This window comes from Panthera pardus, unplaced genomic scaffold, assembly GCF_024362965.1.
Source record: "Panthera pardus isolate Hobbes unplaced genomic scaffold, ASM2436296v1 HiC_scaffold_25, whole genome shotgun sequence".
NCBI lineage: Eukaryota > Metazoa > Chordata > Mammalia > Carnivora > Felidae > Panthera > Panthera pardus.
The window spans coordinates 11,155,113-11,170,522 of NW_026526821.1; the positions used below are offsets into that span (position 1 = coordinate 11,155,113).

General features: G+C 54.5%; 1 protein-coding gene and 1 long non-coding RNA gene across 5 annotated transcripts in view; one reads left to right on the forward strand and one right to left on the reverse strand.

Moving 5' to 3' along the window:
* Positions 1-4,407: 4,407 nt before the first annotated feature.
* Positions 4,408-15,410, reverse strand: part of BCAS4 (breast carcinoma amplified sequence 4) — a 60,584-nt gene continuing 49,581 nt past the window's right edge. For 2 of the 4 annotated variants that reach the window (XM_019458153.2, XM_019458149.2), the window contains one exon: positions 4,408-4,967. In XM_019458153.2, coding sequence (XP_019313698.1) covers positions 4,842-4,967 — 126 coding nt within the window. In that variant the 3' untranslated portion in view covers positions 4,408-4,841. The remainder of the gene's footprint in view (positions 4,968-15,410) is intronic. The other 2 variants (XM_019458151.2, XM_019458150.2) reach the window with 1 other exon arrangement.
* Positions 12,712-13,651, forward strand: LOC128773450 (uncharacterized). The gene is made up of 2 exons (XR_008417692.1): positions 12,712-12,927; positions 13,186-13,651. It is a non-coding gene; the product is annotated as an uncharacterized LOC128773450 (long non-coding RNA).

Here is a 15,410-nt window from a genome sequence, read left to right on the forward strand (position 1 = left end):
TTGTTTATCCTTCCGAAGAATGTTAATGCCTTTCTCACACAGATGGAAGCATATCACACACATTCTCCTGTACCTTGGCTTTCGTATCTTGGTGACGTTTTCATACCAACTCACAAGGAACTCCTCTTTAAGTTTATTTATTTTGAGAAAGACAGAGAGGTGAGTCTTAAGCAGGCTCGACACTCACATCCTGGAGCATGATTTGGGGCTCAATCCCACGACCCTGGGATTACGACCTGAACCAAAATCAAGAGTCTGACGCTCCTCATAAAGAACTCATCCATTTTGGGGGCCCCTGGGTGGCTCAGTCGGTTAAGCATCTGACTTCAACTCAGGTCATGATCTCGCGATTTGTGAGTTCGAGCCCCACGTCGGGCTGTGTGCTGACAGCTCGGAGCCTGGAGCCTGCTTCGGATTCTGTGTCTCCATCTCTCTCTGCCCCTCCCCTGCTCACACTCTGTCTCTATCAAAAATAAATAAACGCTTAAAAATTAAAAAAAAAAAAAAAAAAAAAAGGACTCATCCATTTCTACAATTTCATGGGATTCCAGCCGTCTGTGTATAGATGTACCAGAACTGAACCAATCCCATTCTGATGGACACTTAGGTTCCTTCCAATCTTGTGTTATTTCCACATGTGGAGAAGAGCCTTTCGCATTTATCATTTGTCTCCTGTGTGTGTGTATATTGGGAGGTGAGATCCCTAGAGGTGAAATTACCAGGTTCAAGGGCATCTACACTTGTCATTCGGACAGGGACCGTCCAGAGACCTCCACCAGAACGGTGTCTCACTGCCCATGCATGAGAACGCTTCTTTCTTCAAAATTTCACTAAGTGTCATCAAAAACTTCCGTGTTTGCCAGCCTGAAATCGTGAAAACTGAGGAATTTCAATATTCTTTCATACTTACTGGTACGGATCGAGTATCTCTTCACAGGATTAAAATGTCTCTTACATTTTCTTTTCTGTGAAATGCCTGTTCATATCCTTTGCTCATTTTGCTACTTTTTCTCTTATTTATTTGTAGGAGCTGTTGAATATTAGGGAGACTTTCCCTTTATAATATGTGCTGCACATATTACTTTCCCAATTTGTCATTTGTCTTTTTGGTCACTCGTCTTTCAAATTTGCTTAGGATTTATCATACTGTATGGATTTTTTTTGGTTGAATTTTTTATTTGTTTTTGCCATGCAGAGGATTTAACTCTGGTTTTAAGGCTTCTGGATTTCGAATGATTCTCCAATGTTTCTGCCTCCTCGTATAAATTCATTTTATACATCTAACTCATCCTTAATCCGTTTGGAATTTTGGAAATGTTCCTGGTGTACAGAGTGAGGTATGGAACTCACTTTATTTTTTCCAGATGGTTACCCAGTTGTCTCAACATGAAAACATTTTTAAACAGTTCAGGGCAAACCATATATTTCTGCCAACCTGTGAGCCACCTTCTTGGAACCTCTTGCTTTGACAGACATGAAGTTCACGTCTGCTGGGAAAGCAGGGAGGTGACTGACCAAAGAGCCTCGCTCTTAATGAAAACTTGCAATGCCCTTTATACTGGCGCCCCACAACAGAACCTCTTCCCTGGCTGCAAAATGACCCCGGCAAGGGCTGTGGGGCCTCCTCGAGCCAGTAGTCAAGGCTTTCCTTTACGTGACAGGACATCAGGTCACCTCTCCCAAGGACGATGCCTCCAGAATACCAGCAGCTCAAAGGACTGAGGTCAGAATTGCCAGCAGGCTCTGTGTCCTGGCCTTCCCTCCCCCCCCCCCAGGTGTCCCCAAGTGTCCCTAAAAGCTCCATTTAGCACTACAACTCCTGGAAAACTCGGAATGGCCAATCCTAGTTCATTAGTCAGCTTTCTCCACACATGTTCTCATGCAACCTCTCCCTTCCTCGCTGACGCTGGGGAAAGGCGGGGGGGGGGGGGGGGTGTCCCTAAAAGAAGCCCAGGACAGCAAAACACAGAGAGGGCTAGTTGGCCTTGCCAACTCTTCCACAGCCTGTTCTTACTCTGAAATTCAAGGCCGGTCCCTAAGGCACTCACTGTTGATGCTCTTGGATGCCAGTGATCGACGGAGAAAGAGCACACAGTCAGCCCTTTCCCCACAGCGCCAATCACCACAACAACGTCACCCATTGCGGTGCTCGCGGCCAGCCCTGAGTCAAGCGCTCACACGGGTCACCTCTTTTCACCCTCACGAACACCCAACGGGCAGGTGCTATCCTTCTCTGCCTTCTTGCGGAGGACGAAGCTAGGCTCAGAGAGGGTAAGCAACTAACCCAGGGCCACACAGCTGAAGCGTGCAGGAGATGATGGTGCCACCCAGGCAGGCTGACCTCAGAGCCTATAAGCTCTTGGCCACAGCCCTGTGGGTCTCTATTTTAGGACACTCGGGCTGCTGCGGCTTGGTCACATAGCATTCCCTTTCACCTCTCCCTGGCCCCTGCGCCAGGCTCGGAAAGGAGAAAGCAGCCTAGGCGGTTCCGGCAGTCAACTACTCGGCCTTCTGGAAATGGGTGTCCTCGCCTCTTGCCTGAAAAATTAACTTTCCATCGAATCTGTGCTTTCCCTGAGCAGACACAGTGGTGCACAGTGAGTATCTGAGCCTCCTTCATTAAAACCAGTCCCGATCAATACAGCACGGCCACGAGAACGACCAGTCTGCAGCTACGTGCCAGCCAGGGTAGCCGGACACAGAGACGACACCACGTGCACACCATCCACCCATCCTCCGGCTACAGGAAGTACAGACACCAGCAACACCTGTCTCCGTTGACAGATGTCAGGATGCTGTTAGCCCCGGGTGGGGTTTGTGAAAATTCAGTGAACCTTACACCTAGGTGAATTTTTCTGTATACAAACTATACCTCAGTAATTTAAAACAATGTATACAAGTTTTTACTAAAAAAAAAAAAAAAATCTCTCTATATATAGGTGATATAGATACATATAGATATATAGATATAGATATAGATATAGATATAGATATAGATATAGATATAGATATAGATATACTCTACGGAAAAATACTGGCTTTTCTCAGGGCACCTGGGCAGCCTAGTCAGTTGAACATCTGACTTCAGTTCAGGTCAGGGTTCATGAGTTCGAGCCCCACATCCGGCTGTCTGCTGTCAGCACAGAGCCTGCTACTGATCCTCTGTCTCCCTCTCTCTAACCCCACCCCTGCTCAGGCTCTCTGTCTCTCTTGAAAACAAATAAACACTAAAAAAAAAGAAGAAGAAGAAAACGAAAGGAAAACGCTGGCTCTTCTTGAAATAAGATGTCTGCCTACAGCTTTAATTCCAAGAAATTGCCCTAAAATTGTCAAGATGCAGCACTCCCCTTGCTTTTCTACTGCTCTGTCTCCTGATTCGTTAGGTTAGGTTTCCTTGAAATTCTAGTGCGGGTCTGCCGTTCAGCTGGGTGAGTGTGTGTGTCTTCTTGGCCCTGGGAGGAATTCCAGAAAAACCAGAATTATCCATCACCAAACTGAGAAATCGGGAATTTCAGGACAAGAGCAGGAAATTCAATCGCATGAAATCTACCTTTGAAGATCCCTGGAAATCCTATTGATCTCTTGCATTCTTTTTTTTCTTTAAGTTTATTTATTTTAGGAGAGAGAGAGAAAGCAAGCACGAGCAGGGGATAGGCAGAGAGAGGGAGAGACAGAATCCCAAGCAGACTCCTCGATCAGCAAAGAGCCCGACGTGGGGCTCAGTCTCACGAACCTGAGATCATGACCTGAGCTGAAACCAAGATTCCGATGCTTAACCGACTGAGCCACCCAGGAGCCCCACCCATTTTTTTTTTAATTAAAAAAAAAATTGTTTTTTAAGTTTATTTATTTTGAGAAAGAGAGACAGAGAGCAAGTGGGGTAGGAGCAGAGAGAAAGGGAGACAGAGAATCCCCAAGCAGGCTCCCATCCTCAGCACAGAGCCCTGTGCAGGGCTTGAACTCCCAATAGTGAGATCATGACCTGAGCCGAAATCAAGAGTCCCACGCTTCACCGACTGAGCCACCCAGGCACCCCATGACCTCTCCATTCTTTTCTTTTTAAAAATTTTTTTTTAATGTTTATTTATTTTTGAGAGAGAGAGAGAGGCAGAGAGAGAGGGAGACAGAATCCGAAGCAGGCTCCATCCAGGCTCTGAGCCGTCAGCACAGAGCCCGGCTCGGGGCCCGAACCCACAAACTGCCAGATCATGACCTGAGCCGAAGTCGGACGCTCAGCCGACTGAGCCACCCAGGCGCCCCGTGACCTCTCCACTCTTACTGGGACTCTGATGACCACCGCCGCCCCCTCCCCTCAGGCAGGGCTCCCTGAGGAGCAGAGTGGGAGGGGCAGACTGGCCTAGGGGGCAGGTGCTCCCTTCCAGAGGACATTTGCACCCAGACCACACATGAGCTCTTGACACCTTTATTGAGATGATTCACAGGCCCGTGGGCACGGGGCTTGGCAGCCAAACTACCCACCACAGACAGACCTGGAGCCACGCACCCTGGTGCAGGAGCGCCCCCCCCCCACCCCACCCCATGATGCCCACGCAAAGCCGGGCACAGACCGACAGGGAGATCGAGTCCCCGGTCCCGGAGCCCCGAAGCTCCCGAGACCCGCGCGCCCCGTGTCCCAGGACACCAGGCAGACCCGACCCGGGTGGGAACCGCCGGCCGGCTCAGCGCGGCACGCGTGGGGGCTCCAGATGCTTCTCCGAACCCCGCCGTTTCACATGAAGCAAGAGAGGAAACTGAAAAACACAAATGCACAGCGAGCAGACCAGAAAACCCGAGCCGCTGCACGCACGCACTGTCGCTTTCCGACGACCCGACGGCAGAGCTCACACGCGCCTGTGGCGGCGGCGACTGGGGGTCCTGGGCGCGTCCCCCGCGTCCCCGGGGAAGTAGTCCTCCGTCCGGTACAGCGCGGGCAGCTCGAAGGGCAGGGGTGCCGGCGTGGACGGCTTCTGGAACGACAGAAAGCGGGGTGACCCGTGAGCCATTTCAGCGCTCTTGTTCTGTGACCGGAGAAGTCCGGTTGTGGGACCGGACGCATCCTGCAGGGGACGTGGCCCGCGGGATGCTTGGGGGGCACTGCCCGTGAGAGCCAACGCCGGCCCCCACGGACGCGGACAGGCAGGGCCAGGTTGTGACGGAGAGTGACCGAGAAAGCAGGTGTCCCTGGTGCGAGGCGGGGGTCCCTCCACACGTGTGTGCACAGGAGCTCGGTGCACCCCCCACCTTCCCACCCGCCCCAGCCCAGCCCAGCCCAGGGCCTGCTGCTGGGCGACTGGGGGGCAGGCTGCGCATTCCTGCACCGGGTCCCCATCTGTGCCGCCTCAAGCTGGTGCCATATGAATGTGTTACTTTAAAAAAAAAAACAAAACTAAACCATTTTAAGAAGTGCTCGCTTATTTCTGGTGTGGATTTTTGTTGAGAAGGGAGGGGAGAAGAGATTTTCCGTCCAGCAGCCCTCCCCGAGCTCTGGTTGGTGAGACCCGTTCTCAGGGTGGAACCCCAGTTTCACCGAGGACCGGGTCAAACAGCGCTTCTCCAACGTGGCCGCACCCCCCCACGTGGCTGGAACCCCCCGGGAGAACTTCTGCCTGGGGGCCCCCCACCCTGAGTCTGATGACACTGGTTTGGGGGCGTGGCCTAGCACGGGGGTATTTCCAAGCCCCCAGAGGACTCTCCTGCAGAGCTGGGGCTGATTCTATGACGAGGCCTCTGAGCCCTCAGGAGGAGGGGGGCCGGGCTCCGCTGGCAGACGGGCAGGTGCGTGGGGCTCGGGGGCGCAGAGGGAGGAGCGGGGGTCCCTCTCACCACTCTCCCGGTTTCCCCCCACACTTCCCTGGACTGTCCGGTCTCCTGGACCCCAAGCTGAGACCCAGCTCGGGTGGGTCTGCAGGTGCAGGGGCGGGGGCAGCGGGTGGGGGCTCTGGCTCCCCGCCAGCCACAGCTCTCCCGAAGCCCGACGCCTGCGTGTGCCCCGCACCACGCTGGTGCACACTCGGCCTCCCCGCACACTTGTTCCCCACAGTGACGCCCTGACCGCCATCCCCATCGTGGAGGCGGGGACACCAAGGATCAAGGGGGTCCCATGTGCTCCAGGCGTCCTCCCGACTCCATCACCACGTCCCGAGCACCCGCACCAGCCAGGCCCCTTCTGCCCACATCCCGGGCTCACTGGCGGGAGAGACAAAGGAACCCACGGAACACCACCGCCGCGTGATGGCTGATGGTGGGACGGCACGGGCACCTGTAGAACCCAGAGGTGGCCCAACTCCTCCTGGGGGGTCGGGGAGGTTTCCAGAGGCTTGAAACCCCCTGCTTCCAGGATGGGGCCTCCAGGCTGAGACAAGAGCATGTCACACGCCGTGGCAGGAGGCGGGGGGCAGACCTGGGGACTCCAGGGGCTCAGTCTGGAATGGGGCCAGGTCGGGGCGTGGACAGCGATGAGGCTATAAACCAAGGCCAGACCACATGGGCTCTTGGAAGCCATGCCAAGAACTTCATCCCAAGAGACCAGGGAGCCATTTAAGTCACTAACCGGGAATGTGTGTGTGGAGTTCGGTATGTGTCTTAGAAAGAGCAGAAATGAGGGGAAAGAGGGGACCAGGGAGGGGGGCTGTGGCCAGTGTCCCCTAAAGGTGAGCAGTCAGGCTTAGGGAAGAAGTGGACAGACTCTCATGTCGAAGCCCCAAAGCCCTGAACGTCCCCCCACACCGAACCCTCTTTCTCTGCAGAAGGAAACCATCAAAGTATTTCCAATAAGATGGAATGTGCTCGGGGTGTAAGGACTACCTCCCTCCCTGCGCCACCATACCTGGAAAACCAGGATACGCAGTTCACCTTGGCCAAGGGCCAGCCTCACACAAGGGCAACAGAACATTCTGCCCGGCAGCCCCGGGTCCGCCATTCTTGGCTCAGCCTACTTGGGGGTACTTGGGGCCCAGGCCTATCCCCTGCCTCCTTTCTCTAGCTCCTTCCTGGGACGTCCCCTGCCCCCCTGAATGGGAAGCAAGTCCTCTGATAGCTCTGTGACCAGAGCACAACTGGGAAACGAACCCCAAGATACGCCTCGCAGCCTGGGGGATGCAGTCTGGGGATAGCCCAGAGGCTTAGAATCTCTTCACCCCATTTCTCCTGAGTGCCGGCCATCGTAGTATCTAGAAAATGGGCGAACAATGACAGCTCAAAGACCCGCTCCCTCACCTGACACATGGGGGCCAAAGAGCATTTTGTGATCATGAAGAGATAGGTCCCTTCTCCTGACCCCCCGGTCGCAGGCAAGGGAAGGGACCCATGAGGGGTCAGTGGCCGAGCTGGAGCCAGTGTCCCGACCCAGTCATGTGGCCTCATCCTGACCCCGTATTCTTTTTGAAATAGTCCTACCATTCAGGGGGGGGGGGGGTGTTTCTGAATGGGTAAGGCATCCCTGTGAGAGATGGGGCTTCTGTCTCCTCCTTCGAGGAGAGAGACTTCCAAAAAAGGGAGAAAATCAATATAATTAAGACAGGATCAAGGAGAAGTCATCATAAGAGCCTCCCAGCAGCCCTGGACCAAACCCCTGCCAACATCTTGGAGCACGTGGGCAAGTGTGGGACGGTGACTCATAGCTGGTTGGAGAACTGAGCCTGAAGTCACAGGGACGGCCTATGATGAGCCCAGGGGGCCCCGTGTGGCTCAGGGCACAACTCTTGGAGAGTAGGGGGGGCATGGAACGGGCATGGGCCCTCTAATCTCCACCGCCCAGTCTCGATCTTCTTGCCGGTCACTTGTGCCCGTGCCCACCCTACGGCTCCAGTGGGGGCTGGGTGGAGGCCTGACCCACCCCAGGCGTGACTGGTGGAGGGCTGAGCCTGTGGCCAGCGGCCGTCAGCCTTGGGACCTTCACTGCTGAGACAGGGATGCTCTCTCTGCTTCCCGGCCCCCAAGTTCCGGAGTGGATGGCTGTGAGCCTGAGGGCCACCGCTGCCACCACAGCGCAGGACCTGCCTGGGATTGAAGCCACCAGGAGAAGCAGAGCTGAGACAAGGTCCTGACGATATCATTCGGGCACCTGAATCTGTTACTGCCTGAGGCTACAGTTTCCCTGGGACATTTCCCGTCCATGGGCCACGGAAGCCTCTTTTTTGCTTAAGCCAAGATGACCTGGGTTGTTGTCACTTGCAACCAGGTGTCCTGAAACCAGGAACCCCCAGGGGAGCCAGCGGCTTGAATCAGCAGGTAAGGGCTGGAGTGTGAGGCTAAAACCAGCCAGACGCCCCAGCTGCTGCCAGGAAGAAGAGACCACATCCTGGAGGCCAGGCCCCCAATCACAGCCATGTCAGGACGCCACAGAAGCCCAGCCCCTCACACCCATTTTCCCCCGGATTCCCATGGCAACCTGCAAAACCGGGGTCATCCCCATGTCCCAGAAGTGGCAGGAGCCAGGGGACCAGGGAGCTGGAGTCCAACCAGGCCTGTCTAGTTCTAAGCCCAGCCTTTGCCCATCATCAGACAGGACCCAAGTCTTTGGGGACAGAGCAGCAAACCCAAACCCTTGAGAATCTCAGTCCTCGGAGGGGACCTCAGAGACCTCCACCTCCCACCCCTCCCTCTACAGCTGGTAATGAGATTCCCCTCCGGGGGCTTCCAGGTGAGCAAAGAGGAGTGTCCACCTCCTGGCTCCCCAGCTCCCAGCCCGCCGGCAGGAACGTTCCACCAGCCTGGGATCGGTTGGGAGATGCGGAAATCTGACACCGCAGCTCCAAGACTCTGCCCCGCCCCCTCTGAGTCTCCCTCCCTGGTCCCCCCCCCCCCCCCCCACTGCCCCCAGCGGGAGCTCAGAGCTCCAGCCTGCTGGCTTAAGGCGCTGGGCCTGGCCTGCTCTCCCCAGTCTACCCACATTCCAGAATCCTCACTTCTACCCTGGACACCGGAGTTCTCAAACCCGGAACCCACACACCAGACGGATATGCGCTTGGTCTGCTTCATGATTTAAAAAAAAAAAAAAAAAAAAAGGAATTAATTGCAAACATGTAACAAATCAGGAGATTTCTCATGAAAACCAGACTGCCAGCTTCTCTCGGAAAATCAGATGATCTGGCAGCACTGGGCCCACAGCTCCTCGTGGCTCTGGGTGGCTGAGCTGCGGAACAGGGGGTACACTCTCCCGGGGCCCCAGATCGCTCGTGGCCACTTCACCATTTCTATATCCTGCTGCTTCCGGCAGAAACCCCAAAGATGGCCACCCTGGAAAGCTTCTTTTCTGATAAGCCCACCCCCCCCCCCACCCCCCTGCCAAATGGCTGCTGCAACACTGGGTTCAGGGCAGATCACTGTCTTCTAAAGCTAAGCTCACCCACCCCAGGGCCTTAGCTCGTCCTCTACCACCAGCCCACTTGTTTCCAGAAATCCCCACAGCCCCTTGGAAGTCCTGGCCCGCCTTGTATCTCCCTCTTGGGAAGCCCTAAATGCACATTCCTAATCCTGGTCTGCTTTCTGTTCAGGCCAGGGTCTGCAAACTTGTTCTGTGAAGGGCCAGACAGAAAATACTTTAGGCTTTGCAAGCCACATGGTCGCTATGGCAACCACTCAACTCTGCCCTTGTAGCACAACAGCAGCCACAGATAATATGTAAACTAACAGCATGGTTGTGTGCCAATAAAACTTTATTTACAAAAATGGAGGCAGGCCAGATTTGGACCCCCAGTCATGGTTTGCCCCTGAATCAATAGATCAGGACAACAAACCCTTCCCTGTAGCTCCCATTCAATGGGCACTGAGTCACCACACGGGCTGTAGGACTCAGGGACAGGCCCACCTTGCCCACTGTCCCAGAACTCTGTGCTATTTGGTTGGCTGTTCTTGGGCCATCACTGCAGCTCCAGCCTGTCCTGCCCCACCCAGCATCCCCGCACCCCTACCCCCCACCCCACCAGAAGCAGCAGGCCACATGGCATCCCCACTCAGGGGCTGGCTTCTGAGGAACACAGGGTCAGCCCCAGAGCCTGGTCAACCCCTGGGGGGCTGAGGCCCCAGGTTGACCTTGCACAGGATCTCAGCTGCCCAGAGGCCCACACTCCTCCCCCCAGGTCACCAGGCCCTCCCAGCTTGAGGGCCTTGGGAGAGGTACCTCCCGCTGAGAAAACAATCATTACACCTACTGTGCCCAGGCTACACTCATTGTCTGTGACCCTCACAGCCTCTTTAAGTAGGGCTTTCTCCTTTTGAGCCTCACTTTCCTCTCCGTAAAGTGGGGATAATGCTATCAATTTCACGGAGTCCTGTTTGGAGCACAGCAGTGATGGTGGAGGTGCTGCAGCCACCTTGGGACCATGAGGACAAGAGACACATGCTAAGAACGGCAGACCAGCATCCAGGAAAAGCCTGGGTCCCCAGTAGCCTCCCTGAGAAGCCCCATCAGCTCCACTGGCCACTCAGGACTTCTTGTCACATGAAGACCACTTGTCATGTGTTTTGTGTCACAAAACACAAACCCTATTTGGTTAAACCACTTTGGTCAGGCTTCTGAACGCAGCCTGACACAGGCTGCCTTATTCTCATCATCACCCCCTTTGACAGTGAGTCACTCAAGGCCAAGCAGATAGTTAAATGGGTGAGAACAAGACTCAACCCAAGTTGTTTAGGCAATGAAATACAGTGATCTCAAAAAAAAAAAAAAAAAAAAGTGAAAACTGCTAGACGTAAAGACAAACAGATAGAGGAGAGATACAAATCTCAAACCAATTCCAAATGACATCAAAGATTTCCCATTGGCTTCTACATGTACTGCCCCCCTCCGGGAGCTCGGGCTTAGCTGGCCCTCCCCTTGATGGGGCTGCACTCAGCCATTTGCTTTCAAAGAGCAGAATATGAAAAGGAGGAAAAGTAACTGCTCAGGAAAAACCTGGCAGACACCACTCAGTCCGGGGGTCAAGGTCAACACCATCAGCGATACATCTTGTGGACAGCATGTGCCCTGGATGTGACGCGAAGTCACCTCACCTCTGTGGTCTTCCTCCCCAAACCCGTAAGCCCAATCGAACCACAAGAAAAACATCACATCAGCCCTAACAGAGGGATATTGTGCAAAATACTTAACCCATATTCCTCAAAACCGTCAAGGTCATCAAAACCAAGGAAAGTCGGAGAAGGTGTCATAGACCAGAGGCAGCTGAGGAGGCAAGGTGACTAAATAGAGTACGGTTTGTGTCTTGGATGCCATCCTGGGACAGAAAAGGACACCAGGGAAAAACTAGCAGAATCTGAATAAACCGTGCAGCTTACTTATTAGCAAGCAATCCATTGACGTCGGTCCCCTGACTGTGACTGCACCACAGTAAAATAAGATATTAACAATGAGGGAAACCGGGTGAGGGGTACATGGGAACTCTCTGTGTTATCACAGAAACCTGTCTCTAATTCTAAAATTATAGAATGTATTTGGGGGCTGGGGAGAAGCAACGGACAGAAGAAACAGCCCTATCTGCACAGACCAAGCCCCCGGCCTCTCCACAACCACAGCGACCTGGTGTTGAGCACTTTCTGGGCACCCAGCCCATGATGGGCCCTATGGATTCACAGCCTGTCTGTTCTCGCAGCTGCCGACAGAGGCAGGTATCCCTAATTCCATTTTGCAGAAGAGGAAGCTGAGGGCCAGAGAGGTACTTGCCCAAATATTCAGCTGGGAACTGGCAGAGAAGGATTTGAATCCAGGACCCCCCAGCCCCAGCACGGAGCCAGGACAACAGAAAGTCCCGGGACTGAGTGGGGCTGGGGGATGAGCTCTGAGTGCAGGACTCAGGAGGTCCCTTTATCACCTGCTTCCCAACCTTAGCAACTTCAGGAACCGCCCCCACGCCCCCGGCTTCAACGTACTCGGAGATCGCAAACCGGAGGCCTTTGCTTAGCATCTGGCCCGCAGACACGGCCGGTTTGGCTCGTGCGAATTTGAAAACGAGTTAGCTGCCAACAGGGAAGAGCTGGGATGTTTCAAATAAATACTGAGTTCCTATTTCTCTTGAAGGGAGCGATCTGGCCACTCTGAGCGCGCATTCCTGTGGGGTGCTGTGGGCTGGCCCCTGCAGACAGGGCATGTGCTGTCCGGTTCGCCACCGCCCCCACCCGGCCTGACTCACTGGTCCGCAGGACCTGCCGAGCCCTGGGGGGCATCTGAGCCGGCAGGGGCTCCAAGCTCACGGCACATCACTGAGACACAGGGCTGTCGAGGACCTGGATGGAGAAGGTGTCGCTTCCAGTCCCTTGCTCTGGGCCCCACGGGCTGGGGACCGCCAGCGGCCGCTGCCCTTCCCACCGTCTCCCAGGGAGCTCGCGGAAGCCCTTGAGGCCGGCACTGCGACGGTGCCCGTCCTGTGGAGCAAAGAGCAGGCTTGGAGAGAAGGTAGGTCACACATCCAGGGTCACACAGACGGAGAAAGGCCAAGCTGGGAATCAGAGCGGGCTCCCCTGGGCTGTGGGCACTGCCCCCTGCCACAGCCAGCCCACAGGACGGTCCCCCTTGGTCCCAGCCTCCCTCCTCCGTCCTGGCCTGGGGCCTTCTGTACGTCAGGCCACGCCTGGCTACTCTGCCTGCAATGTTCCACGTTTGCTCCAGGGCCCCCAGTCTTCCAGAAGGCTCTGACAGCTGTGAGCAGAGCTCCACCCACTTCTCTGCAAGTAGCCCCTGCGTGTCCAATCCCGTCTGCAGCGCTGGACTGGCAGAGCCCTCCCACCCAGCTGGGCCACCAGCCCCAACCCCTGCCAGCCCAGTGACCCAGAGCGGCCGGTGGCAGGAGGGGGCTGCTGAGGCTCTGATGGCAGAGGAACAGGGCTGGAGGCTCCCGTGGCGCGCAGCCCCCGCCCAGAAGGACCCTCGCAGCAGGGACCAGCTGGTGAAATCTCGCTATAGGTGATGCTGACCCTGGGCAGCGGCTCTAGAAGGTTCGTGGCTCCCCCGTGGATTCTGCTTTTAGCTGGAGGAAAAGCGTTAACATGGAAACTAGCAGAGGAGGAGCCCCTAGACGTTCTGCCAAGATACCGGCTCCTAAATCCAAACTCACACACAGTCTGGGAGGGGAGACAGGACAGCCGGCGGGAGGAGTCATGTCACGGCCTCCTCCAGAACTAGACCGAACGGGGCGGGAGGCGGGGGTGCCCAGCCCCTGAGCCAGAGTCTGATCTCTCTGTCCCCGGGGCCAGGGCTCCGCTGTTGCCTGCTTGGCCCCTCCTCCCTCCGGCCGCTCCACCCTCGGAGCCCCTCTTCGTGGAGCCCCGGCTCCCCCTCCACTTCATGGTTTGCATCAGAGTCGTCCTGTTTCGACACCGAGTCACTTGGCCTTTGCCGCTCATCATCACACAGCCACTGACAGAACTGTCCGATGACCATCCACTTACACGCGTGTTGTTAACTGAGCACCTGCTCCGCGTGGGTGTCGGAAGGCCCTTGCACGGAGGAGGAAACCGAGGCTTTCAGCGGTCGCGAGACTCACTGTGGGGCCCACCCACTGCCCAGACTGGACGCCCACATCCCACGGGTCCTCAATCCCTTCTGCTAATTCCTCCCAAACCCCTCTCCCCATCACCACTGGTGTCCTGTCTGTGCCACCTCTCAGGGGCCGCTCTGGCCCTTAACCCATTCTCCGCACGGCAGCCTGAGGGATTGTCTTAAGAAACAAATCCGATCCGGGGAGCCTGGCTGGCTCAGTCGGTGAAGCATCTGACCCTCGATTTTGGCTCAGGTCATGATCTCACGGTTCCTGAGATCGAGACCCACGTCGGGCTCCGTGCTGCTGGGGATTCTCCCTCTCTCCCTGCCCCTCCCCAGCTTGTGCCCTCTCTCTCTCTCTCAAAATAAACAAATAAAAATTTAAACATAAAGAATACATTAAAAAAAAAAAAAGAAACTTGATCCTCCAGTAGGTACCTTGTGATGGTGAGAATAAAGTGAGACTCCTCACTGCTGTCTTCAGGCCCTGCCACTAAGGTCACCAATGGGCCCAACCCAGACCCACAGGTGCGTCCCACTTGGCCTCCACTGTGCTGTCTCTTGCTCCTTTGGTCTGGTTGTGTTCCCAAGTTTTTGAATGAAATGCCTCTTCTCTTTAAAAGATGGATTTCAAGCTTCTTGTTTAAAAAAATGGAAAGCTAGGGGCTCCTGGGTGGCTCAGTCAGTTGAGCATCCGACTTCGACTCGGGTCGTGATCTCAAGGTTCGTGAGTTTGAGCCCCGCGTCGGGCTCTCTGCTGACCGCTTGGAGCCTGGAGCCGGCTTCGGATTCTGTGTCCCAATCTCTGCCCCTCCCCCACTCACATTCTGTGTCTCCCTCTCCTCCTGCCCCTCCCCTGCTCACAGGCATGCACGCTCTCTCAAAAATAAATGAACATTAAAAATGTTTAAATAAATAAATAAATATAATAAAGCACATCCGTGGCAGCATATGCAAAGCACTGAGGGAATAGCACAGATAAGAGCTACTAAATAATAATATCAACATCACCAGTCATAATAACAGCCACTGACCCTTATGTTATCTGAATTACTGCTCACGACAATCCTGTGCAGAGGCTGTAACTGTAAATCCCGCTACACAGATGTGGAAACTGAGACTCAGCAGGCTTAGGACCTCACTCAAGGCGTGACACTTGTAGGGGACAGACAGGGCCCAGCTCGTGGGCGTGCCATCCACATAGACACACAGGCCCGCACTTGCTCTGATGCTCTATCGCTGGCCTGAAATTCTTAATAAGCTGTGACAACGGGGCCTGCAGATGTTGTAGGATCTCTGGGCTCCCAGGGTCGGTTGTCTCCATGCCTCAGAAAGGTCACTCATGGAAGATATTTGCAGAGGACATATCAGATAAAGGGTTAGTATCCAAAACCTCTAAAGAACTTATCAAACTCGACACCCAAAACACAAATAATCCAGTGAAGAAATGGGCGAAAGACATGAATAGACATTTCTCCAAAGACATCCAGATGGCCAAGAGACACATGAAAAAATGCTCCACATCACTCATCATCAGGGAAATACAGATCAAAACCACAATGAGATACCACCTCCCACCTGTCAGAATGGCTCACATGAACAATTCAGGCAACAACAGATGTTGGCAAGGATGCGGAGAAAGAGATCTCTTTTGCACTGCTGGTGGGAATGCAAACTGGTGCAGCCGCTCTGGAAAACAGTCTGGAGGTTCCTCAAAAAATTGAAAATGGAACTACCTACGACTCAGCAATTTCACTACTAGGCATTTACCCAAGGGATACAGGGGTGCTGTTTCAAAGGGACACGTGCACCCCCATGTTTAAAACAGCACCATTCACAATAGCCAAAGTATGGAAAGAGCCCCAATGTCCATCGATGGGTGAACGGATAAAGAAGATGTGGTCTATATATACCATGGAGTATTACTCGGCAATCAAAA